This window comes from Melopsittacus undulatus, chromosome 3 (genome assembly GCF_012275295.1).
Source record: "Melopsittacus undulatus isolate bMelUnd1 chromosome 3, bMelUnd1.mat.Z, whole genome shotgun sequence".
NCBI classification, from domain to species: Eukaryota; Metazoa; Chordata; class Aves; order Psittaciformes; family Psittaculidae; genus Melopsittacus; species Melopsittacus undulatus.
Window position 1 is genome coordinate 90,511,183 of NC_047529.1, and position 25,663 is coordinate 90,536,845.

The following is a 25,663-nucleotide window of genomic DNA, read 5'->3' on the forward strand; positions in this document are numbered from 1 at the left end:
AAGCAATCTCATCTGGCACAGTACACCTACGCTTCACAGACAATGTTTATAGTGACTATAAGTAATGAGTACAGCTGATGCATTAGTAAATACAATACTTGAATGCAAGAATGCAGCCGGATTTTTTAGAAAGAGTTTTAGGATGTGTTTCAGTCTCAGAGAGAATTAGAAACCTTATTGAACAGACAGATTTCCAGTCTCCCATCTAGCTTTCCTGCAAAAGGCTGAGCATCAACATTGCTGCAAAGCAAGCTTGTCTCATCCTTGGTAGGCTTAGACAATTGCTAATCAGGAGCCAATAGAAGAGTAAGAATTAGTCTTAACATCTTATCATTGACTGCTTTCCCAAAAATACTCCTTCTTCTGTTTTCTTCCTTCCTAACAACTGAACAAAAACGGAATATTGGCATTAAAAAACAATGCCTACAATTAATGTGAATTTATCAGCTCAGAAGAATCCTAAACCTCCAGCTTCTGGGTTAGTTTTTCTTTCTTCTTCATCATAGAGTCATAGAATAGTTAGGGTTGGAAAGGACCTTAAGATCATCTAGTTCCCACCCCCCTGTTACTCCCTGGTGGTCATAATCACCACTTGTCTAGGTAGCCTATTGATTTTCAGGCTGTGTTTCACAGAATTCTCCATTGATGTCCACGAGATCTCACAAAGACAAGGAAACCTTTTCTCAGCAGGCTTCAGATCACTAGACTGAGATTTGGAGAAGATAAAAATCGCTGTTCTGTCTATTCTTTGTCCTTCTGTGTCTATACCAGCCTGCACAGACAGCTTAGTTCTTCCTAGTCAAATCCCCTCCTGTGCTAATTGATGCATCCACACAGGCAGGTCTCCATCTCAGTGTCCCAAGCTGTATGCTTTATTTTCAATGTTCATGCCACACTGGCACTCCCTAGTGTGACAGTGAAGACACAGCACTGTTGACCCAGAAAAGACAGCATTAAGAGGAAATCAAGATAAGAGCCCCAGTTAGTTGAAAAATAACTTTATAATGCACATTTTCTCAGAGATTCAGAAAACTGATTTGGTAAGGCTGCCAAACAAAAGCTACACTTTTCCTTCTCCTCATACACTCCTTCTTTATTCATTCAAAACCCTAAATTCTTGCTAACTCATCCAAAGATGTTAAAGCAGGTTATTGTTAAAAGGATATTCACAAAACTCAACATGACAGGTATCTATTTCTTTAATAACATCTATATCACTAACTGCTAAATAGAAACGTAATTCAAAGGCTTCAACTGTGGTCAGCAGTGCACCTAACAAATCCCGAATTTTTTCAGCCTCCCATTTTTCTAGAACATTTGCCTCTGCCCAGTATTATAAATATCCCATTTATTACTTACTGGGCACATTTACCAAAAGCAAGAGACTAAATATAGATACTTAGAATTGGCTAATAAACAACAAAAAAAATCCACCTCCTTATGACAGCAGTTTAACCAAATGGAAATATTGCCATTAAAAATGTACTAGAGAAACCTTTTTTCTATTCATGCACTTTCTTAAAACCAGATCACTAAATTTGCATAATATCCATTACATGGAGTTATTTACAATTGTGTCCACTGAGTATTTCTTGGGCTACAGATCATTAAAGAATAAATTATTTATCACAAATCCCAGGTGTACTATTCAGACTTTGCGATTAATTATACATAATCATATTATCCACTCTGTTTCTACAATGCACTAACAAAACAACATTACATGCACCATAAATCTTGAAATCTAAAACACAACTGACATTTCCTATTATCGTGTTTTGGCCCTTTTCAATATTCATGCTTGTAAAAGCTTGCTTTGCAAAAGCTTCAGTGCAAAAGGGTTCCAAATAAGCAGTAATATAAATTTAATTCTATATTAATCCTTTTCAACAGAAAAGCATTAATTGAAATTCTACTTTTGTAGTGGCTTCCACTCACCTTAACCCTCCTGTTAGATGTTAAATTACTGCATTTCTATCTTTTACCTATCACAGTCTAACAAACAGAAGCAAATAGGCAGGGATGAGAACATAGGCTGTTATATACTGTACTGTGTACAGCAGCAGTCACATTTTCTTTGCTTCAAAAAGTTTCCCTTCCAAGGGGTTGGTTAGGTATTTCAACCAATGAAATCCCCTCCGGATCTGGCTGGCTTATAAGGTACTCTGCAGAAGAAGCACAAATCCTTGATCTTCTCTGAAAATACCTTTCCTGGTAGAGAGGTAAGTGAGCCACCTGCAAGGAGAACCAGATGAGCATGCCCATAACCACCAGTGGGAATTGCTATTGCATGTTGAGAAGGAAAACCAGCTCAAGGCAGGTCGGCAGCTCCACCCGCTCCCTGACCCACCTGCCAAGAGGCCTCATGCACCCAAAGCAGCACCAGCCATCAGCATGGGAGCTGGCAGTGGTTCTGCACCCGGCAGCGTTGGGCTCTTCCCAGCTAACAAAACGCCACCCTTCCCACCAGTGCAGCGAGCGACTACGGCAACACGGGTGATCGCTTTCCAAACTGCAACACTGCCCCGCATAGCCAGGCAAATGGTGATGCATAAAATAAGGCTTCCAGTTCCTCAGCTGCAGGGACTGCCACAAGGAAACACAGCCGACTCCCAAATAAAATACCGAACATAGCGCGCTGCTGGGTGTTCCTTACCAGCACTGCGGGGGTCTTCCCCCGTGCTGCCGCTCAGCTGAGCTCACCCGGCCCGGCTGGGGTGTCTCTGGGGTGTGAAACACCCAGGGCTCTCCTTTCCCTAAGCGGGACCCCTGAAGGGCCTGGCAGGGGAAACCGAACTACTGCGACAGGATGATCTGGGGAGCCCCGGCACGGCCCCGGGGGATACCGCATCTCCGTCCCCATGACGACAAAGCACGTGACCAATCTCCCCCAGGACTGCGCCTGCGCACTAGGAGAGGCGACGCATCGCTTCCGGGGCCGTGACCTTCGGCGGGCGGGGGAGGCGGTGCTGGTTTGCGGCCTGCCCTCCGGCAGCGCTCTCAGGCAGCCGCTCCCCCGGGTGCCTTGGGGCCGGCTCGCAGCCGACCCGGTGCTGCGAGGACACACCGCCGCTTGCGTGCAGGTGGGCAGCGAGATGGCGGCGCCGACAATGGAGGAGAGGAAGGCCTGCTGGGGGGCCCGGGACGAGTTCTGGCAGTGCTTGGACAACCACGGGGATGATGCCTCCAAGTGCGAGAAGCTGCGGCTGTCCTTCGAGTCGCTGTGCCCGCAGCAGTGGGTGAGCAGCCGCCGCTCCGGGCGCGACCTCGGCCTTCGCTTACCGCGTTAAGAATGGCAACTCTGGCTTCTCGCGTTGCAGAGGGCGTGCTGTCTTAACGGTTTCTCATAGAGAGCCCTGCACCCTTCAGAACATAACTTGGTTTGCACGCTTTTAGCCTTGCCGAGAAATTACAACTCTTGAGCAGAGCACTAACTAACCTGGGAGCTGTGAAAAGTAGATAGAAGCGTATGGTATAAAGGGAAAGAAAATCACAATGTCAAACTTCCAGATAAATACAAAACTATGCAAGCATACAGGCTTATTGTTTAGTTAAATTTCAGAAAGGCGCTCAAAAGTTTGTGGAAGTGCACAGAAGTTGCTGAAGAGGAAAGGGTAGTACAGAAGGGAGGCCATAGACAGGGCTCGCACTTGCATGGGATCTTAAGACTGGCATCTGATGCCTTGTGCACACCCTTCTTCATGCAGTGTAACTTCACAGTAAACCATCGACTTCCATGTAACCCATTCATGTTGTGCCTTTGTTTCCCTAAGCTCAACCTGTACTTCTTTTTTAAATGCTCTTTTGCTAACAGCAGTGGCTGAGGGGCTGAGTGGACTGAAGTCAGTAACAAAAACCCAAGTACATTCACAGTTGCTGTAGTGACTTAGACTTTGAATGCTGCATTTCTGCTGTATGTCATCTCTAGTGATGATGGTTTCACAAGCAGTGAAAATAGCAAAGCAATAGACTGGTTTTATCAGATGTTTATGGAAGTAATGGGGTGGTTACGGCAGGAAACTGAAGTTCACTTTCAAAATTATTAAAAAAAAATCCACAAAACAAATACTCCACTCTTAATTTCTTCATCAGAGCAAGAAGCTCCTAACTAATGTATTGAGTTAAAATCCTCCTCAAGTTTGGTCATTATTCCTTATTCTTTTTGTGATGCATAAAGCCTCTTTTTCTGCCAGTTTATTCCAAATATCTTTTTTCAAACAGGTTAAATATTTTGACAAAAGAAGAGACTTTTTAAAATATAAAAAGAAGTTGGAAACAGAAGGGTATCATCCTCCAGAAGCTGCTGGGAAGTCCTAGGTACTCTGCTTTCAAAATGAATCTAGTGAGAATAACTATGGAAGGAAAAAGCAAGAGAAAGTGACAGAAGCTGCTTCAGCTCAAGAACTGGTAACCCAACTGTCTCCCTGAAATGCACAGTGCTGTTCCTCTTACCAGGTCTCAGGTGTCTGCTGGGAAAAGATGGTTGTGGATAGCGTTTTCATGAGAATAAGTCAAAGAAATATGGTGCGGGGCTATTCAAAAATTAAGGTTTTGAATGGACAATTAGTCAAATTGTTTCATGGGAATAAATGATTGTTTAATAATGTAATATAATTCTGAAGAGAACAATAAAACTGTTTTTCAGTAAGTTAACCAGCTTTTCCTTAAGATAAAAAGTCCATTCCGACTTCCTTGTCAAAAGGAGATGGTAGTATAATACGATTTGTATTTGTCATTGAACTGTATTTTAAAATACTTTGATATATGTGGTAAAGTCAGACATCAGTTTATAAAACAGCAGCTATTAGAAGACCTAATGCATGGAGTGGCATTTAAAGTAAGTGAATTTACCTTGAAAAACATGCTGGAGGCATAAAATGCTTTAGCTGCAGTAAGTTTTGATTGAGGTTACAGGAAGGGACCTCTTTCATTTCAAGCATGGTCATCACAACTGAAGTAACTGCAGTAAATTTTTCAGTTTGGGATTCTTCACATACTATACTGATGTTCTAATAGTAAAAAGAAATAAGAAACCCACACCACATACAATATAAATAGTATTTATTTCCAATGCAACAGTTTTATTTAAGGAGGTATAGTATTAAGGCATTTAAAAGTCAGTCTGAACATTATGCAGAATAAAACATGCAAAACCGAAGAATCCCCATTCACCCTGAGTTTGTATCTTGCCTATTCAGAATTTCACGTTGTAGCACCATAGGAAGTCACCCATCTGTACTATAAGGCACAGAACTCTTTGACAGTTATTTTTACTGTTTTTGCTTGATGACTTGTTGCCTTGTGTACTCCCAAATCAGCAGAGCTCCGCTTACATGAACATTGAGGGATCGAATGATACCCTGCTGAGGAATTTCCACACAGACATCCAGGTGGTGAATCAGGTTTGCTGGGATTCCTTCATGTTCATTTCTAGTAAAGAAAAAAGAAAGCATGGGAGACCTAACTAAGCTTTGATGTCAGAAAAAAATTCAGTTCACTGGTACAGCAACAGCTGAACACACAACATGAAGACTCCCTCTCTGCCTTTATTTTGAACCTAATGAACAGCTGTATAGGAAACAATCTGGGCATGAAGCTGCTGGCACAACAGGGAAGCTCTAACTGCCCACGTCACATTCATTGAGGTCTTGGTATGAGGGAATGTTGAGACTGATTGGAGCCTTGAACTGGAAATGTTTCCCCTCTTCAGAATGAGCACACCAGAAGCTGACTAAAGGTTATCGGTAATTAGAACAGTGGTTTTAAGTAGAAGAGAACAAAGTAATGATGAAAACTATATTCTGAAAACAAGCTACATATAAAAAGGTTTGAAAACCCAGTATTTCTGCCCGCCCTTCTGGGCTCACTTGGTGACCCCACAGTTCAGTAGCTTTCCTCTAGACTTCTTTAAGTAGCTTTCCCTTTGTCACATATGAGGCTTGCCTGCCTGTAGGAACTGATTACTGCTTTTCTCTGTAGTTGTCCCAGCTTCTGCTTGTACTGCAGAAAATTGCTTTGTCTCGTGCCTCATCCTTGATTTTTAAAGCATCTCCCAGCTATGCATGCTTCCACACCCATCTCCAGTCCTCACCAAGTTAAGCAGAGCAAATAGACAGCCCCCTTCTTGCTGAGCAAACTGCTGCCTACACGCACAGGGCCCCAAATAACTGAAATGAGCTGATGGAACCTCTTATCACACCAGGAAAACTATAATCTGTGCTGTTGCTAATTCCACCTATAAAAAAAAGTAGTTGTAGTGTATGGATAGCATATTAACTATGAGAAGGATCATTCAGAAGCAGGTATCAACACCACCTACTCCTTAGCATACAAAGCCAAGCTCTGCTGTCTCCATGATCACTTTGCACTCTAAATCCACCTTCACCACTGCCACTTGCTTTTCACATGACCAAAATCTGACTACTAGAAGGTATGAACTGCAAGAGGTACATTTACAAAAATGCGTATGTTCTTACCCCAGCAGTAACAGTGACTTCTCTGGGAAACAATATTCTGTAAGATCAAAACTTTTAGCTGTCTGCTCCACACCAATAATAGTGTAGCCTTCTGTTTTTTTCTGCTGTAAATAATCAACAAGCTGAGATGGTTTCACCTGTCCATCAGAAGCAGAGAAAAATACATAAATATTTAAATATCACCATCTGTAAACTTCTGAAGTAACTGTGAAAATCGATATACTTAGACTTTTTAAGATTAATGACTTTTATCTCCTAAAGTAGTGGCCATATGCATAGCTTAACATTTTAAAAGCTCTTCAGCAGTAGCACACGAGGTTAAGGTCACAAAAAAATGTACTCTACAAATACAATGAACAAAAAGGCTTTTTTTATGATTCTCACAGCTACAAGCCTTACATCTGAATGTAGAAGAATAACAGGAAGAAGGTGCATAGTTGTTTAACTTGGAATTCCTTCCTAAAACAATACAACACCCAGTACCAAGGCTGAGTTGCCTTACATGCCTGCATTACAACTTGTGATAGCTTGCAGTGAAGAATTGTCTGCACTCTACTCTCTAAATTGCTTATTCATATTAAATGCCTTCATGCAGAAGTTCTATCATCAGTAGACTTCTATGCAGAGACTAGGCATGACAACACATGTCCATCAGCATTCTATTTCAGGCAAAACACTGTAGCTACCAAGAAAAATCTGAATAGGCTGAACATAAACACTGAGAGGAGGTGGTGAAAAATTTGCACTCAATTATTCAGATGAGTTAAAAGTGACCTTGAAAAACTGTTTATTATAAAATATAACAAACATTTTCTACCAAATACTAAATATACAGATCGAAACACTCATTTTTATAAGCTAGATAATAGGTTCTAAAAGCTTGGCACAAGTTAGCTTCAGGCAAGCTCGGAGATCATCCCCACAAAGTTACCAAAAGCAATGGCGCAAGTAAGGTAAATGAAGCATTGTTCAACATTTATAAATAAACATTAAATTCCAGCTCACTACTATAAAAATAGAGTAACAATGACAGCTCACAAAGTCAATTTAAAAATAATGTTAATTTCTTATTGCTGTGATAAGCAATTTTTACGAGGTTGAGCCACATTTTATACCAAAATACTGAAGATTAAGTCTCAGTGATAACAGTGGGAGCTTTTGTTAAATAAAAGGCTCATTTTTACCAGATAAAAAAAGACTCCGAACTATACATCTGATGAACTGAAGATGTACAGTACACTTCTGAGCTATTAAAAGGTTTCTATTCACCTCGACAAGGGGGAGCCACTGCTCTGCAGAAACACTAAGATGCTGAAACTGCTTATCTTGTATATAATGAAGACTGCCCACAACTAGTGCAGATGCCCCAAATATTTCACTTGTACGACATAAACCTGCAAGTAGAAGAATTAAAGTGATTTTTGTGTAGCAAATAAACACAAAGCCAGAATATTTCAGCAATTGAGAAAGGACAAAAAATCCAAGAGAAATGGTTACTTTAGTCCTCTATTTTTAATCAGTCTTACACCAGTTTTTCCAAGCCACACCGTGTTCCATATAATTTACCAAGGTGGAAAAAAGTTTTGTAACTTATTAGATAAAAATTAGAAAAGTATTTATCTGAAAATGTGCTTCTACAGAGTAATTGGTCAGCTTACAAGCCTCATCAGGGATGGACTGACACATACACACACACATGCTGAAGTTATAAACCCCATACCTGTTAAATGACATTACGTTGAGAGAATAACACATTACAATGCAGACAGCACCAGCCTGTGGGCTTATTTTTCATTAACAGTCTCACTGCAGTTATTTAAACAACAACAGCAAGTACAATGCAATAAGGTATTTGGAGGATTTATTATATCACAGCTTGCATGACATTGTGAAAAGCACTTAATCAGGAACAGGCACTTTCCTGTTCACGTCATTAGAAAGTAGTAGGTCTACAAGATTTGGCTTAATTGTTAGAGAAAAGAACATAAAAGCAAATAATTTCCTTTAACTACGAACATTGTTGAAAAACTAACAAAAAATACAAAAGCAGTAAGAAACTGTGCATGACTTAACAGCAAAGTTCTATTTAATTAATGCACACTATGTGTAATTCCTCCTCCCCCAACCCCCTTGGAATGAAACTATAGAAGACCCCTTCTTCTGTAGCAAATAGTATTTTGTTTGGTTACCACCTCTCCAAGAGAGTAATCTATTTCTCTGAGCAGTACTTAAATAGTTTTTTAATTATCAACATAAAATGAAATTCATTCCTATTATCCAACTGATCTAAAATAAGATGTGCCATCAACCTTACCTCCTAAATTGGTAGGTTTATCAATTAGAGAAGCCACCACAATCAGTCTGCTGTTTGATTTACCAAGTTTAGCAGCACGGTCCTGAGCTACCATTTCCAGGTCTAAACTGGGAGTACTGTTTTTCCAGGGTATAATCTTTTTCTGAACATCAGTCCATTCTGTCTGGCTATCTGTTTCAGCTGAACTTGAACCTATAAAAACAATTAGTAGTCATACAGATAGGCAAGTGGTAGCAAAACTACTGCTTCAGTAAAGATTATCTAAGTGGTAATACTGTAGACACCATTAGTCATTTACTATTATTTTATGGTATACACTCTGCTCACATACATAGAAGTCTACTTCAGCTAAGAAAAAGAGATCAGATTGAACACAGATGTATACGGCTACTACATGCAAATAATTGCATTTAATATAGATTAGCTATATTTTACCCATGTCTTGCTGAGACCAGTCACTTGGTTTCAGATCACGAAGTTCAGTTTGGGAATGATACCACTGAAATGCTGGCGGCAAAGGAATGTCAGTGAATCTATCGAATTTAGAGAGCGAGATCCATTCATCTTCAGCAAGCTCCGAAAGGCGGGGAAGAATGTAAAATATAGTCTGCAGTGTAACACAGTGTTATTAGCAGAGCACCACTAAAGCAAGCGAAACAGATAATAAATTCATCTCTAGTAATTTTACCACATGTCTTATCTAGCATTCTATGATCTTGGTTTTCTTTGTACTTGATATAACTTACTAACGTATCTCATAGATCGCTTTACATAGAGTGCTATCCCAAATTTTCATAGATCTAGTCTCCTCTGCTCTCCAGGTAGGCATTTTTTAAACACACATACCCCTTTTCACATTCATGTTTTTCTTATATTTTCAGCTTAGTTCCTTTATGTCTTATTTTGCTCTGCACCAGTACTTTTGCCTGCCTTCCTTTCCTTAGTGTTTATTCATTTGTCAGTTATTTAAGCTATAGCAAAAAGAATAGATGAAAAAGGTGCTCTAGAAGTTATAGATTTGTATCAATTCACATCAATTTTAAGCATCCTCAAAAGTTACTTCTAAGAACAGAAGCCTTAAAAATCCTAACAAACTACATGTGATTAAGTAGATGCTCTTCATTTATTAGGAGTACCTCTTCTAGTCACATATGTAAAAGCTGATTAACTCCCACAGATGGGCAAATTCATCAAATACACCACTTCTTAACTAGCCTAGGTTTTTAACACAGTATTAATTAGATAATTAAGCTGCAGCCTTAGTCTAAAATCCATCACAATTAGGTGAAGTAATTTTTCAGTTTTAAATGAATAATAGTTGATCATTATTCATCCTACGTTAGAACATACAAAGGAAGATAAAAACATAGTTGTAAAACTACACAAATACAAAGATCAGCAATAATTTTAGACTTGCCTCTAGACTGTAATCCTTAAGTGGATGAAATGTTGCAAAGAAGAAGTGATCTTGGATTCGCTGCCAGTTCCTTCTAGCATTCCTGCAATTGCAGAAAGTAAAGCAAGATGCACATCAAACGCAATGTAATGGATATATTTCTTCAATTATCAAACTGGAATAAGGCAACCTGATCATATTTATTATGTACTGTATGGGAAATAAGATACTTCAACAATTAAGTAAGGACCCATTTACAAACACCAACAACAAACCCCCCAGTATGCAGGAAATAAGTTTTACTTATATTTCAAGGAAGGTCCGTTACATGTCTCCAAATTCTATTATCAAAAGCAGCAGGTTCCACAAGAAAGAGTATCCTATCTAGGTAGGCCTCTGGAGGAAACTGAATATTAGCCTAGAGTTTAGTTACAACTTACAGCTGTGCAAAAATAGAGTTTATGTTGGCTGACAACACCACTGTCAGAAACTGAATATTTTTCATTAACTCCTAAAAACAGAGCTAAAAAAATAAGAATACACACACACAAAGCCACACGCACAGAGTACAAAATTAAATTCACTGCTCTATTTCCAAATCAGGAGGCAGAAAAGCATTTCTGTAGTGCCCATTTAATCATCATCCAAAATTAAATTCCCTATCTACCTTCCTCCCACAGAAGGTTTTTTGGGTTTTTTTTCAAGTATTAACACCAAAAGCATTTTGGATTTTTATATTTAAGAATTTACTGGTATCAGGAAGTTTGGGAGAATGAATTTTTTTGCTTTAAAATCCACCATAGAAGAAAATTAAGCACTCCTGACTTTTTTTTCTACCCCACCTCTAAACTATGAGCACTGTTCAAACATGCCCTGAGTTTTATCTCTTGTGCTTTCAGACTGTGATGCTACACTGAATTACGACTTCATTTACTTTGCTGATAATTAATTTTAACAGAGTTAAAAACCCCATGAACCCACAGAAATTATCAAGTACTGCTTAAGAAAATTAGGCTGCTGCAAATAGCTCAGAAGAATAATGTTAGACTCTAAGCAAGATGAATGTTACCAACCCTGTACCATGCATGTTTTCCACTTGTTGAAGGCTAGATTCAATAACTGGTGTCAGAGCTTCAAATTCTTCCACGTGCAACATTCTGCACATGCCCCAGATTTTTTTAAGGGCAATTAATGCATAAAGTCGTACACTGAAATTATGGTTGAAACACCACTGTAGAACAACTATGAGGGCTTTCTTCAAGGCTGGTTTCTACAAAAGAAAACACAAACCCCAGTGATTCTTCCATTTATATGTTAAGGCTAAATGTACCATTCAGAAGTAGAAAAGGAAGAGTGGCCCAAGAAACAGTGGCTTACTCAAAAAAGAGCATTTCAGAAAGACAGAAGCTTTAACAGTATGTATATGTGCAAAACCAGGCTTCATAATGTGGTCCTGATTTTCTTCCTTCCTTTTCATTAGAACACAGATGTACTGCCCTAACAAGTGTCTTGAAAATGTGCTAATTTGTTTTAAAAATTATTAATTCTGCATACACAGAAACCTCTGTTTACTTCAGATTTTCTAGCTCTGATCTTGCAACTGTATGCAAACATTAACAAAAATAATAGAAATGCCTGGATTGCTACAGATATGAAGTACTTATTCTAATGTAACATCTGACTGTATCTCATCATCTATTTTAAAGTTCAGTGTTTTCCATACCAAAGCATACCTTAGTAGGAAGCAGGTATTAAAAAGGTTTTGAAAAACCTTTGCACCTTTGAAAAATCGCAATAATGGATTTTATTTCAGAAATCCATACACAGTGGAACTGGAAAAGAATGAACACTTTCAGTCAAACTTACCTTCTCAGAGGTATTTTGAAGAATGATGTCAAAGTGTGATAACACTGATAAAAATGTGCAGATGCTCGTTTTAAGCTTTTCTTCGCCCTAAAGCAAAAGAGAATGTAGCAAGAAATATGCATATTATACTCTAAAAGTTTTCAAAGCATGTTCTGCACATGCAATAATATCACACTATTAACAAAGCCCATGTGTTTCCACAGCAAAATCTACTAAAATATGAAGTTCAGATTTATTTTTTCCTAACATGTTATTTGCATTTTATTAACACACTATTCAGAACAACATATATAGCAGTGTAAATAAGCTAAAATTCAACCCAAATTTGCTGTATTCCCTAGTCTGAAAACCCCAAACCCAATAAAAACCTCAGGGATTCTTTTTAGTGCTTGCATTTTTCCATGTCATCACACACATGTGTATTGGATGTAGAACCAATACAGCTAGCAGCTGCACTAGCAGCTAGCAGAACCAAGTATTATCAGCTGCCTCACCCACATTCTGTACTGGAAGAAATGAGTTTCCACACTTCTATTCAACTCTTCTGTTTACAGATCTATTTTGTATTCATCCATTTTGATGCAGCATTGAACTGGGTGCTCAAGCAGCTTATTTTTCAATATGATCCTGAAAAACCTTTTCAGTCACTGTTTTTCAGGACAGCCTCTGAAAGTACAATCCGTATTCCTTTTTCATAAATCTACATCTTTTCTGCTTGCTGTTTGTTTGAATGAGCCCAATCTGATTCAGGGCCTTTGCTATCAGCATGAGATTGCTTTAATCCAACAGATCATCATCTGCTAAAGTGACAGTAATTCCAACTGCATGAGCTTTTGTAAAGACCTCAGATAGGAAAAGGCTACACTTTTTATCAGTTCAGATAGGCATGACAAGGCATCTTTGTGCAGTTGTATACATATATAGTATATATATGCAAAAGTAGAAATTGTAAAGATTTTTTTTCTCCTGTGCAGGTGAAAAAATAAAAAGGACAAATCAGAAGAAAACCCCAGCAAGCACCACTAGCAAGCAAAGTATTAAAAACCTCCCTCGTTTGGGGAAAAAAATGTATGTATAGTTTTCTAATTTAATTCTTGTTCTACTGTTTAGCTGTTTTAAAAACTAGAGTAGCAACTAGGCTATTTGATAAAAAAGATGACATCTACATTGAATTATTATGAGTGGTGAGCTTCAGTAGAGGCACAACTGCAAGTAATATCTTCCTATGCACTGGAGGAGATGCATGTACATACATGTTCTACTCACCCCAAATATTCAATGGTAACAAATTGAATAATATCAATATAGACAATTACTATTTCCACAAGTCAACTCTTATGGATGATTACTTCATCATGCAAGATGTAAAAATTAAATGGTAGCAAGTCAGTTCTCCTCAGTCAACCCTTTTACAACTTTTGGATGCCATAATTCAAACCCTGCCTCCAGCTTTTGGAACCACATTACAGAACTCCACTGCGAGAGAAGTGCATATTACAAGCCAAAAACTGAATGTGTGTTATGCAAGTCATGTTCCCATGGACAAACAAGATGCAGAAGACAAAAGCTGGGTGTGGAAACCACAAGTGACTTCACACTATCTTCCTAAACTCAGAATCTAGGGCATCCATGTGTTCCTGACGACTCTTGTATTGTGACCATGAAGAGTACTCCAACTCACTATGCTCAGAGCAATACCTAATGTACTCAAGAAATCTCAGCTGGAAAAAGTCATTTGTCTTCAGCTACTTCTGTATCACAAATATCTCAGGCTATAGTTCAGACCCACTTCCAAGTTAATTTGATTGGCTCAATAACCCATTGCTTCCAAAGGGAAACTGGAATACGTAGAAAATAAGGTATGGGGTGATGAACTGTACCCTCTTTGAATTATTCTTCAAGTGAATGCCGAAATTCTTACTTACATAGCAAAAGCAATCCCAGAATTTGTTAAGGAATTGAGGGTATCTATGTAGACTCATGATAACAATCCATTCTATGAAGTATTTCACAGATGCCTGATTGTTACTGAATCCAGCCTGAAAGACTTTGTCAAGGATTCCTTGCAAAAAATTCTGAGGAAAAAAGATCATAAATCACTTGGTATCTTGTTTGTTACGTCCATGAAGGGGAAAAAAATATATATATATATATAAGAACATTCTCAGCTTTGTCTTAATATTAGAAATATTTAATACTCAGATGCAAACATTTTAGAACCATCTCATTTCTTTATTATACCTTTTATTATTTAATTATGAAGTGTTAATTGAAACTTAAGATTTCTCAATATCCTGAATGTTCATAAAGTAGCAACATTTTTATGACATGAAAGCTTTTAAATTGGATGTTTAGCACAGAGTTCAGCTAGCTTTAACAGGCATGATCTAGTCTCCTATAACTTACAAGTCCAAGAACCAGTTTTCAAGTGAACTTGAAAAATGCATCATAAATCCATTAATTCAGACAGAAAGAATGAAACTACACAAAACTCCTACATCAGCCACAGAAACTGCATGCCCCTTATACTGTGCTGTAATTTAACATATGCAGTTTGCATGACACGAAAGTATCCTTGAAAGGAGATATTTATTTAAGAATTCATAGTGAAGAGCAATACCTGGTCAAGCTTCGGAAGAAGAATCAAGAGTGTCTGCCATACCCGGTTTTTAATTCTATGCTGTAAAGAGTTTGCATAATACCGTGTTCTAGATCTGGATACCTCTTCATCCTTAAAGCAAATTAAAAAGTTTATTACATATTCTTCCCTTAAAATTGAATACATGGAAATATACTGTACTGGGAAAGCAGCACCTACTGCATATCTAGTATCAGCATTAAATATAAAAGTTAGGAAAAATATATTAATTTCATTTATTCAGAAATAAATTTTGAAACTTGTCCATGGGAAGTTTGGGAAGTTCAGAAAGTTACAAAAAAAATACAATTCAACTAGTACTTTTAGTTAGAAGCACAAAAAAATAAGTAATAAAACTCTTCAAACAGCAGAAGCTTAAGAATTTACAGCACCTACTGTACATGAACAATTAAAACAGTACTACATAAAATGGGAGCATGAGCACTCAATCTATCAATTAGCTATGTAGGAACTAAAGATCCTAATTGAAGAGATGAGTATATAAAGCATTTCTACTTTAGTGTCTGTATTTAAGAAAAAAGATTTAGTCATGCTATCAATCAGGATCAGTTTGAAACTACAGCTCTAGCTTTGAGACAGAAAATTATATTCTGCAATAAAGATGTTTCACGACAGAAAACAGATTAGATAAATAAAGCTTTTAAGAGATTTTAAATTCATGTTCTCATATAGCTTTGCCTATGGTCTTCAAAATACGTGACACCAAAAACTATTTTTACTTTTAAAAAAGAAAATAATTTGATCCAAGTCCTCTATTAATATTAAAATGCAAATACACTTTTACATGTTTAAGCTTCATATTTAAGCAAGTAAGGAAATAACTTTTAAAGCTCACTTCTCCCATTTTATCAAACTTACAACACAAATAGTATCCTTTCTTCTCCAGCAGCTTACTGACAAGAATGAAGGACTACCCATTTCGTGTTCTTCAGACAAAAGCAGAATTCTATAGCACCAGAATGCATGGGTGATATTCCAATAGTAGCTGTGGTAATTTACCACTGACTGATGCCAAAGCGTAAGCAGATATGATATAAATGAAAATGAGACCCAAGCCTTCTCCATTAAATCTATTTATAAAGGTCTTTCAAGGAGACAACAGCTCTCTCAATTTAAGAGAGAGTCTGTAGTCTCCAATTGTTAAAAAGTGAAATGTGTTGCTTCAAAATGCAGCCTAAAGGAAGATTTGTAATGCAAAAATGGTTAGAATTTGGATGATGTTTCATGAAGTCAGAACATCCACTAAAAAGAAATAAATAAATCTGAGAGAATTTTTGTTCAGCTGAAGTAATTTCTGCCTTACAACCCAAAAAAGTGTACTACTGGACAAACCTTGACAGACTACACAAGTAACTAAATAATCCTATCACCTGTAAATATTTTGCATTTTAGTAACTATACTAACATTACATTTGTACAGCAAGAGAAAAGAAGTTTACTTTATCAAGTAGTTTGATGAAAATGTCTTCCATGAATGTCTTATGCAAGGTATTCGATCCATCCAGCAAGCACAGAAATTTAATAGCACAAATCCGAACATAGTGATCATCTCGATGTGTACTGTAAAATAAAAATAAAAAACTAATCAAAATATTTTTTTTTACAGATTGGGAATTCCTAAATTAAAAAAAAAAGAGCACCAAACATAATCTTGAACCTTTAGCCATCAAGTTTCCTGTAGTGAGACTACATGCAAATACCCAGAACCAGAATTTTAAAGTCTGTTCATCATCGCTGATGAAGAATACTAGTGAGCTCCAGATAACTTGCCCTTCTTTCTATCTACAAGTCTTTAACAGCATCTAAGCATTTAAAATTATTTTCTATAAGCACAGCTGTTATCATAAAAAAGTTTTTAAAGTTCTGTGCCTGTAAATGGTAATGTTAAAACAATTAATTTATGCTTAAAGTTTTGGTCAAATATTCTGCTCCAAAACAACACTTGGTTCCTGTTAGTTACTCGGGGACATCTGGAATAATTAATGCCAAGAGTAGAATTAATGGCATTATAGATAACAAAGCATCACACAGCTGCAGACTGTCACAGCCAGACATGTGAAAACCAAGAAGCAGTTGGTAGAAAATTGTCTTTAAATTGGAGAGACATCAATATGACAGATGGACCATTCAGTGGATAAAGAACTGTCGGGATGGCCGCATGCAAAGAGTTGTGGTCAATGGCTCAATGTCCAGCTGGAGAGCAGTAACAAGTGGTGTCCCTCAGGGATCTGTGTTGGGACTGCTCTCATTCAACATCCTTGTCGGTGACATGGACAGTGGGATTGAGTGTGCCCTCAGCAAGTCTGCCGATGACACCAAGCTGTGTGGTGTGATTGATACGCTGCAGGGAAGGAATGCCATCCAGAGGGACCTTGACACACTTGTGAGGTGGGCTGATGCCAACCTCATGAAGTTTAACCATACCAAGTGCAAGGTCCTACACCTGGGTGGGAGCAATCCCAGGCACAGCTACAGGTTGGGCAGAGAAGAGATTCAGAGCAGCCCTGCAGAGAAGGACTTGGGGGTGTTGGTCAATGAGAAAATGAACATGAGCTGGCTTCAGTGTGCACTTACAGCCCAGAAAGCCAACCGTATCCTGGGCTGCATCAAAAGGAGCGTGACCAGCAGGTCAAAGGAGGTGATCCTGCCCCTCTACTCTGCTCTCGTGAGACCTCACTTGGAGTATTGTGTGCAGTTCTGGTGTCCTCAACATAAAAAGGACATGGAACTGTTGGAACAAGTCCAGAGGAGGGCCACAAGGATGATCAGGGGACTGGAGCACCTCCCATATGAAGACAGGCTGAGAAAGTTGGTGCTGTTCAGCCTGGAGAAGACAAGGCTGCGTGGAGACCTCATAGCAGCCTTCCAGTATCTGAAGGGGACCTACAAGGATGCTGGGGAGAGATTCTTCATGAGGGACTGTAGTGACAGGACAATGGGTAATGGGTTAAAACTTAAACAGGGGAAGTTAAGATTGGATATAAGGAAGTAGTTCTTTACTGTGAGGGTGGTGAGGCACTGGAATGGGTTGCCCAGGGAAGCTGTGCATGCTCCATACCTGGCTGTGTTCAAGGCCAGGCTGGGCAGAGCTTTGAATGACATGGTTTAGTGTGAGGTGTCCCTTAATGATTTTAGGGTCCTTTCCAACCCTAACTATTCTATGATTAAAATGGAATAGTGAACTTTGGCAGCAGATTTTTTAAAAGCTCAGGTTTTATCAGCTACTAATGCTTCTCAAAACACTATGTTAGAACTATTTCTCTTTCATTCACTGAGTAAAGGTGGTAGTGAAATGACAAAAAAACAACTCACTAATCCAGTAGCCACTATATGTATTATTAATATAATGTATATCCCTTTTACCAATATTTTATGAAGTTATGAATATACTCCTTATGGGTCCCATCCAATTTGAGATATGCTATGATAAGAAGCCAACTTCAAAACCAGCATCTATTCTATTTTAAAATCAGTAGTAACAGAAGACACAATTCACACTAAATATTGTAAAATATATCCTCCAAATCATTACCTTTCTGTAACAAGGTTTGCTGCACATTTTTCTCCAAGATTTTCTATGAAGGCATGCACGTCCTGAATAAGTCTTCACAGATGAAAGAAGACAAAGGAACAAAATTAGCAGAATACCATACAAAAATTGTTTTCAATAGTTATCTCAAAGTTAAAAAGAAAACAAAGTGCACAAAATGGTAACAAATATCATCACAAAGATGTTTTTAATACCTCTGATCTTTCCTAAATACAGTTCCAAAGACACAAGCCTCAGTAATAAGTTCACAATAATTTCCAGCATTTACGAAAGCATTTGTCAAGGCACTTCTCTCATCAACAGTGGGAAATATCCAAGATCGACAACAGTGACTAAGGACTACATTGAATACTCCAGTCTTTGTGGTAGACATATCTATCAGCTTGAAAATTATCTGAAAAGAAAGAAAAGATTCAAAATCTAGTTTTCAGAAGCACTAGAATTATTAGAGTACTACTGCAGTGATATCTATTTTAACAGGTCTGATCATCTCTGCATCCTATATCTGCTCATGTAAATGCTGTCTTAAATCTACAACTCTCTGATTATAAGGTCAGGTGAATGGGCAATGACTGGCCCAGTTATATGATTAAATTAACAAAAGATAGAACTGTTCTTTGCTTAAACAGATTAAACACCAGCTGCTTCATACAAATCTCCCAATAACTGTAACAAACGCTACCTGGGCTTACTTCATGAGTACAAACCTGGTGTTTTCAATCAATCCTTACCAACTGAGAAGAAAATAAATAAAATTTCTTCCATAGGTAGCCAAATCACTAATTCTCTTCTTTAATGAGGGTTACCTTCATGCTGAAGTTAAAAGTTTGTACGTGAGTTCAAGTGGAAAAATGTGTCATTTATGTTTTGGTTTTGAGTAGGGCATATTTAAGATAAACAAAACTGCTGCCTAGAACTTCTCCAGAAAGAGAAAAAATTAAACAAAGAAAATGGCCCCCAAATTCTTCTTTGCTATTCCCATCACTAGGCTCAGTGCAAGAGTAAACTTCAGTTACAAAGTAAATTTTTTTCTAAGCAATTGCAAGCATTTGGGAGAGGACAGGGAGATTCCGAATGAATGGGTAGGGTTTTTTATAAATGCCTTTATAGACAACATCAGTTAGAGCTGTCCAGGAGAATGGTTTTCCAGAAGTGTGTCAGCTCTTTCCAGACAAGGCTGCTTCTCCTCCCCACTCTGAATATTCCCTTTTGATAATCCGACAGTTCTGACAGTAACGCAGTTTTTATAGAGAAAGTTGTTCTGCATTGCTGAGGATTAAGGTACCAAGAAGAGCTTAAATTGCAATACTGAAATGCTCTCTGAAGGAACACTTTCTGGGAGAAAAAAAAATCCTAGGAACAGTTGTTTTTTTTACAAAGAATTCAAAGTTTTCTTTTAGTGCAAAGACACACATTGTAACTCTCCTAATAATTCCAAAATTGAGCTACCACGTTTCACGTGGAGGGCAGCAGCATGACATTTACCACACATTTCTGTATCCTGGAATGTCTTTCAATTGTTTCATTAACATAGTAAAAGTCCAGCACACACAAAAGAAATTTAAGTTCTAGCACAATTAACACTGACATAAGCACAAAGGTAAAGTGCAGCAGAAGAAATTACGCCTAAGAACACAGTACTCTGGGCACTTCTGTCAAAATCCATCTGGATTATACCATAGCAATACTCACTTTTCTGGCTTAGCAATACCCCTCTATTCCACCCTTTCTAAGGATTGAAAAGGCAGAGTGCACTGTGGAAGATGAAATTAAAATTCTGCTTCTGAGACAAATTAGTATCAAGGAGTTTCATTTTTTCCTTTCTGTTCAGCTAAAACTATACAGCCATTGCACAAGGGGTCAATGGCAACAAAGACTGCTGGGGATTTGCATAAGAATATACATAAGCAAACACTTGCTTGGGAACTTTATCTTCATTTTCTTATGAAGGGGCAGAAGGTGGCTCAACCAGATGCCCTTTGTTGAGTACAGGAGACCTTCCTTAGTTCCTTGTTGCCTGCTGTCATGGTATGTCCCACTGCAGACAATGGGATAGCTGTCACACAGACTCAAGATGCTCAACATTGGCAAAATACATATTACATAATGCTTGAAATACTAACACTGATGTTAATACAGTAGTACTAAGAATTTAAACAAAAGTTAAGATCAAAGGAAAGTTCATCAGTTACAACAATACTGAGCATACAATTATCCATTACAGATATTCACTAAAAGAAAAAACTAACCGATTCCTAGAACTGAATGGGTATTTTACCATCTTAACATATATATCTTGTCTTATGCCCATATGAAGACTATAATTGCAAAGTCTTATCTACTGCTTAGAATACATGACAGTCACAGTCATTTGAATCAAGTTTTCAAAAAGAGCAGAAGGAAAAAAAATAAGACTGCATTTTAGGACACTGAAGTTAAATCTGGAGATATCAATCATTTTGGAGTGCCTGTGCTGAAAATAAAGCTGGAGACATTTACTAATTTTTACAGATACAAGTGTGACACCAGGACACAGCTACTTATGGTGACGTAAACTCAAGACTGCAACCCCTCCTCGTATGATTTCTGTGCCAAGTACAATGCAGCACATGAGACCTAATTCTAAGCATACATATATATTAGTAACTAATATGTGACGTATTACTGCTCTGGTGAAAGTCTTGCAGTCATTGTGGACTGTTCTGCATAAAAGCACTTAGCTGACGCTCAGAGAGGAAAAAGAAAAAAAAACCCAAACCACCCAAAAAAGATTATGTAGAAAAGAAACAGTAAACAACTTTCTAGTATACAAAGCAAAGATGAACCAACATCTCAATATCGAATGCAGTCTTAGTGACCTAAAATGGAAAAAGAACACCCCCACACACACTACTTTTTGGAGCACAAGGAAGTTGCATGCAACTCTTGGCTATGGAGGCAGTGCTACCATGTCCTATACCTGGTCCCCAGAGGGTAAAAAACACTTTTAAAGAAGCAGCCAGTGTTGTCTTATTCAGCAACATCTATGAAAGCTTCTAACTTAAGAATGTATTTTTGTAAATACTGAACTATTAGAAAAAGGCATATTCCTTCCAGAATATGAATAGTTTGTGACAGTTCAGGTGGAAAATCCTTAATAAAACATTCAAGAGGAAGTGCATAATATAAAAATAACTGGTTTTTCAGTCTTGTTACTTTTTCTCGATGCAGATGAAACTGAACAGTCTAAAAAACAAAGAAATAGTACCTTAAATCTTCTGTTACAAAAACAATAGATTTGTTTACCCTCAGTTTAATTCTTAGATCTTTTTTCTAAACACTCTCAAACTAATACCTTTTGGAAATTATAAATTCACAACAATGGCTGAAGTGAAAATAGAAGATAAAATACATTTTTAGATCCAGATAAAAATTATGTTCCCTTGCCAAAAAAGAATTCTTAAAACTGACCTCTTTTATTTTGGTATATGCTTGACCTTTCGCACTTGCAGCAACAGCTAGAACTTCAGTATCAAAGATGAACTGAACAAAAGCTTTTAGATTGGACCAAAATATCAGTTGTGTGTTGCTCAAAGACGATATAATTTTCCAACCTAAATCAAATGCTTCTATGCAGAGAGGCTCCGAGGAGTCCAGAAGCTGGAAATAAAGAGAAGAACAAAGTGTCAAACAAAAATATACCCCCAAAACTATTAATAGTGTGTAGTAGTTTTATCTTTCACCTTGGGAACAAGGACTTTCATGCAGTCAAACACAGGTAAAACTTGGTCTGAAGGAAGTATCGTTAGGGCTTCCAATGCAGACTGTAGAATTTTTCTTGACCTTTCAACTGTATATAACGACATTTCAGAAGTTTCTTCATATTCCTGAGCCAGTGTAGGAAATGAACTTAAAACAAAACGAAGGCAAATCCACTGGTCACGAACATAGCGTGCAACTATCTTCCCCCATCCTTGAGATGTTGTTTCTTCACATAAGCTGTAGGAAGAATATTATTCTTAAATACATATTGTATTTATTCTGCACATTCCTAATCACCAGAAACAGTTTAACTGTACAAACTCATTATACTTCAAGACACTGAAATTTACACAGGTTCAAGGGGAGACTGGATGAGTTCATGGGAGAGAAATTGACAAAGTTCTTTTAAACAAAGAAAAAGCAGTTCAGACTCAGACACTCTCATCAGTCATAAATATCTGGGAGAGTATTCAATGGAAGCATCACTACGTGCTGACCATCTCTCTTATCCAAGTATTTGGGTTTTGGCCCTCAGGCTTGCTCTGGGTTTCCCTTGCCCAACAGTAATTTCCATTTCAACTTGCCTGTATATGTGTTATAGCTTTGTGCAGTGTATATATATTTAAATTAACATAAGGATAAGCAATGTTCAAAGCTACATCTGGCTTCATATCACTAAAGGACTAAGCAAAATAACGTCTGGTCTCATTAATTATGGGTGCTTTAATGTTCTAACACCTGAATATTAGAACAAAAGAGCAACTGAATGGTTTGTGTTCAGAATTCTTCATTTTTATCTTGGCAAAAAGTTATCAAAGAAAACAACAAGAAAAACCATCATCTTAATCACTGCTCCACATTAACCAAATTTGTTCTGGAGAACTACTGAAGCTATAGCACAGACGTACCTACTTTCTTCTCCAATATAAGATGGCTTCTTTAACACATCATTGAATTGAGAAAAGGAAATAAACCTCTTCAGAGCATCCACAGAAGGCAGAGAGTCAAGGTGTGCTTCAGGTTTCTGATCCATTAATTCACAAACTGCTGTAAGTGAAGCCATGCTAGCTACTTTTTTAATTTGTCCTTGAAGCTTTGGCTCCTAAGTAAAACCAAATCATACATGAACAAACACCCAACAATTTCTTCTAATGTGATACAAATAGCCTACTGATACATTTGATAATCCTCCTACTTGTATCACTGCAGACATCATAAGGTAGCAATTCTGCATCCTTCCACTTCCTTATTTTCTTACCCTATGCATAACACAGCTTTGCTTGGCTGGGTCAGTGCGCTCAATCACAAGTTGCAAGCATTGAAAAAAGTATAAACCTTGCAAATTACAGTAAATTGTTCATTAAGTGCAGGTGTGTAACTCAACTATGATGGAATATTTGTATCTTGACAGGTAGCAGTTTATGTATATTGCTGAATAGCAACTAGAAAAAAAATCATGTCCAGATAGTCAGAAACACAATGCAGTAACACAGCTGAAATTCAGATTACCACATGCTTAGTGCTCCAAGAAGCTACGAGGTCACAACACTTACTATGGTTATTTTGTGTGATACACATATTCAAGCATGAAATAGAAAGTCTCAATAAAGAAGCCAATAAACATATGCTAACCTAATGGTATTAAAAGTTGAATGTTACTTGAAACTACTAGAATGAGAATGTAATTAATATAAAGAGAAAAAAACCCTGAGTCTTGCTCTTTGTTTCCTTAGAAAAGTAAACTCAGCAAATCAAATACTGCTAATTTTACTGGGTTATTACGTGTTCTTGATCAATTCAATGCAGAAGACACTAAAGATTATACCCAACAAATCTTAATTTAAATCTCCTCCTTTTATAAAAGTTAAAAAGTCCATTGTTATAACTAAAGTTTTACTTTAGCTGTACAGACTTCTAAAAACTTAAGGTAAGGAAACAAGAGTGCTACAAGTCTTAGCTACAAATATTTTACATTAACAGTACAATGCCAACTGAAAACACATACGAATGTATTAGGGCATGTACATATACACATACATATTCACACAAATTTTTTATCATTTCATATCATATATGTTTATAATAACTATTAATATTTGTAGATAGTTATATTTAACATATGGTTATGCAATTGGCTCATATAACAGAAATATCCTGTAATGATTAAAAAAATATTTAATTACTATTTACTGGTTTATTTTATATTAATATTTCTGTTGTAAATAATGTTAAATTACCTCTTTACAATTTCTCTCCTGAAGATTACGAATAGATGCATTTGTGAGGGACAAAATGAAACTCTTAATATATGGTACTTTCTTCCAGCTGACTTGCAAGCACAGATTCACTATCTCTGGAATTAAAGCTAAGTACAGATCACAGCGATCCAAATCACCAACCTAAAAGAGGAAACAAAGGTAAACTAAAGCATTAAAAGGAGGAAACTTAAGCTGAAAAGAAAGAAAACCAAGAGTAACAATGACATCAGAAGGAAAACAACAGGTCATTGCAGCTGAACCACCTTTCCCTAATTTTAGGGGGATTTTGTCATTGTTTGGGGCTTTTTTGTCGGTTTGGGTTTTGTCTGGGTTTTATTATTATTTTTAAACTTTTTCAACTTCCAGGTTCTTTTAGTTTTAGGGCTCTGGAGCATGCCTTACAAGAGATAGTGTGAAATTCTGAAAAAATCTCCACTTCTTTTAATTGGCAAGTTCACTTAACTTCCCTTCCTTGGCCCAAAGTAAAGCCATGTAAAAACACCAGAGCTGGCCCTGAGTATCAGTGGTATTCAAAGGCAACTCAGTTCTCAGATCACAGCACAGCACTGCACCCTGTACATGCACAACACTATACCTTGCACTTCTTGCCCACTATGTTTTCTTTCTTGCCTGTATCTTGCTTGTTTTTATGGCTTTTTATTCTTGAGTTATTTGTAACTCTTCTTCACATACAAAAAACACACAAAGCCATGCACTCGAGAACCACATGAAGAAAGAACTACTCCTTTTGTAGTTTTGAGAGATATTACACCTTTGAATTGCCACTGGCTTTCAGACACCATTATCCCACTTCGACTCTAACTTTTGCTTTGACACAACCACTTTTCTCACCAATCTTCCACAGCATTCACATTCTGGGGACTCTCCACTATTAGATTTGTTTTATATGAAAATCAGGAACATTGGTAAATCAAATTAACAATCAAAAACCACACTAAAGTATGTCTCACAGTAATTACTTACAGTGCTTAACTCATTTGTTGTAAGCCGTCGGAGAACAAATTCAAGAATACTCTCCACAGGAGTCATGAGAGATTTCCAGATAAAACACAATACACCATCTGTGTGAAGAGAGAAAAAAAGCCAAAAATGCATTAACAGACAGAGATACAATTTCCTTAAGAAATTTATTGTATCATGCAGATTTAGTTGAGTTAAAGTTATACTGTAATATATATATACATACTCAATATCTCAGAATACCTTAAAACAGCTCTGTACTCTTTAGCAATAAAAGACACAGGGCTGAAAGAATCAAACCAGACTGCGGTCTTTCCTGAGATTTATCATGTATTAGTGAGCCAGAAACCACACAAAAGCAGAAGACCAAAACGTAATTTTCCACCTTCTGATGCACATTCATCCTATGCCCAAACTTCTGC

General features: G+C 37.4%; 2 protein-coding genes and 1 long non-coding RNA gene across 3 annotated transcripts in view; 1 reads left to right on the forward strand and 2 right to left on the reverse strand.

The window, feature by feature from the left end:
* Positions 1 to 982: 982 nt before the first annotated feature.
* LOC115946015 (uncharacterized) lies at positions 983 to 2,854 on the reverse strand. Its single transcript, XR_004080171.2, has 2 exons — positions 2,657 to 2,854; positions 983 to 2,235 (listed from the first exon to the last, which is right to left on the reverse strand). It is a non-coding gene; the product is annotated as an uncharacterized lncRNA (long non-coding RNA).
* A 91-nt stretch (positions 2,855 to 2,945) lies between these two features.
* Positions 2,946 to 4,755, forward strand: COA6 (cytochrome c oxidase assembly factor 6). Its single transcript, XM_005145989.4, has 2 exons — positions 2,946 to 3,239; positions 4,222 to 4,755. The coding sequence occupies exons 1-2, from the start codon at positions 3,096 to 3,098 to the stop codon at positions 4,315 to 4,317; spliced, it is 240 nt and encodes a 79-aa protein (XP_005146046.2). The 5' UTR covers positions 2,946 to 3,095; the 3' UTR covers positions 4,318 to 4,755.
* Positions 4,756 to 5,044: 289 nt separating this feature from the next.
* The window catches only part of TARBP1 (TAR (HIV-1) RNA binding protein 1), a 36,159-nt gene continuing 15,540 nt past the window's right edge, over positions 5,045 to 25,663 (reverse strand). The window contains exons 13-30 of the mRNA XM_034060474.1: positions 25,245 to 25,342; positions 24,240 to 24,401; positions 22,911 to 23,104; positions 21,984 to 22,239; positions 21,712 to 21,900; positions 18,456 to 18,655; positions 18,244 to 18,315; positions 16,151 to 16,271; positions 14,673 to 14,783; positions 13,978 to 14,127; positions 12,053 to 12,139; positions 11,260 to 11,456; positions 10,208 to 10,289; positions 9,226 to 9,397; positions 8,791 to 8,982; positions 7,746 to 7,870; positions 6,477 to 6,613; positions 5,045 to 5,430 (exon numbers count right to left, since the gene is read on the reverse strand). Coding sequence (XP_033916365.1) covers positions 5,271 to 5,430; positions 6,477 to 6,613; positions 7,746 to 7,870; positions 8,791 to 8,982; positions 9,226 to 9,397; positions 10,208 to 10,289; positions 11,260 to 11,456; positions 12,053 to 12,139; positions 13,978 to 14,127; positions 14,673 to 14,783; positions 16,151 to 16,271; positions 18,244 to 18,315; positions 18,456 to 18,655; positions 21,712 to 21,900; positions 21,984 to 22,239; positions 22,911 to 23,104; positions 24,240 to 24,401; positions 25,245 to 25,342 — 2,705 coding nt within the window. The 3' untranslated portion in view covers positions 5,045 to 5,270. The remainder of the gene's footprint in view (positions 5,431 to 6,476; positions 6,614 to 7,745; positions 7,871 to 8,790; positions 8,983 to 9,225; positions 9,398 to 10,207; positions 10,290 to 11,259; positions 11,457 to 12,052; positions 12,140 to 13,977; positions 14,128 to 14,672; positions 14,784 to 16,150; positions 16,272 to 18,243; positions 18,316 to 18,455; positions 18,656 to 21,711; positions 21,901 to 21,983; positions 22,240 to 22,910; positions 23,105 to 24,239; positions 24,402 to 25,244; positions 25,343 to 25,663) is intronic.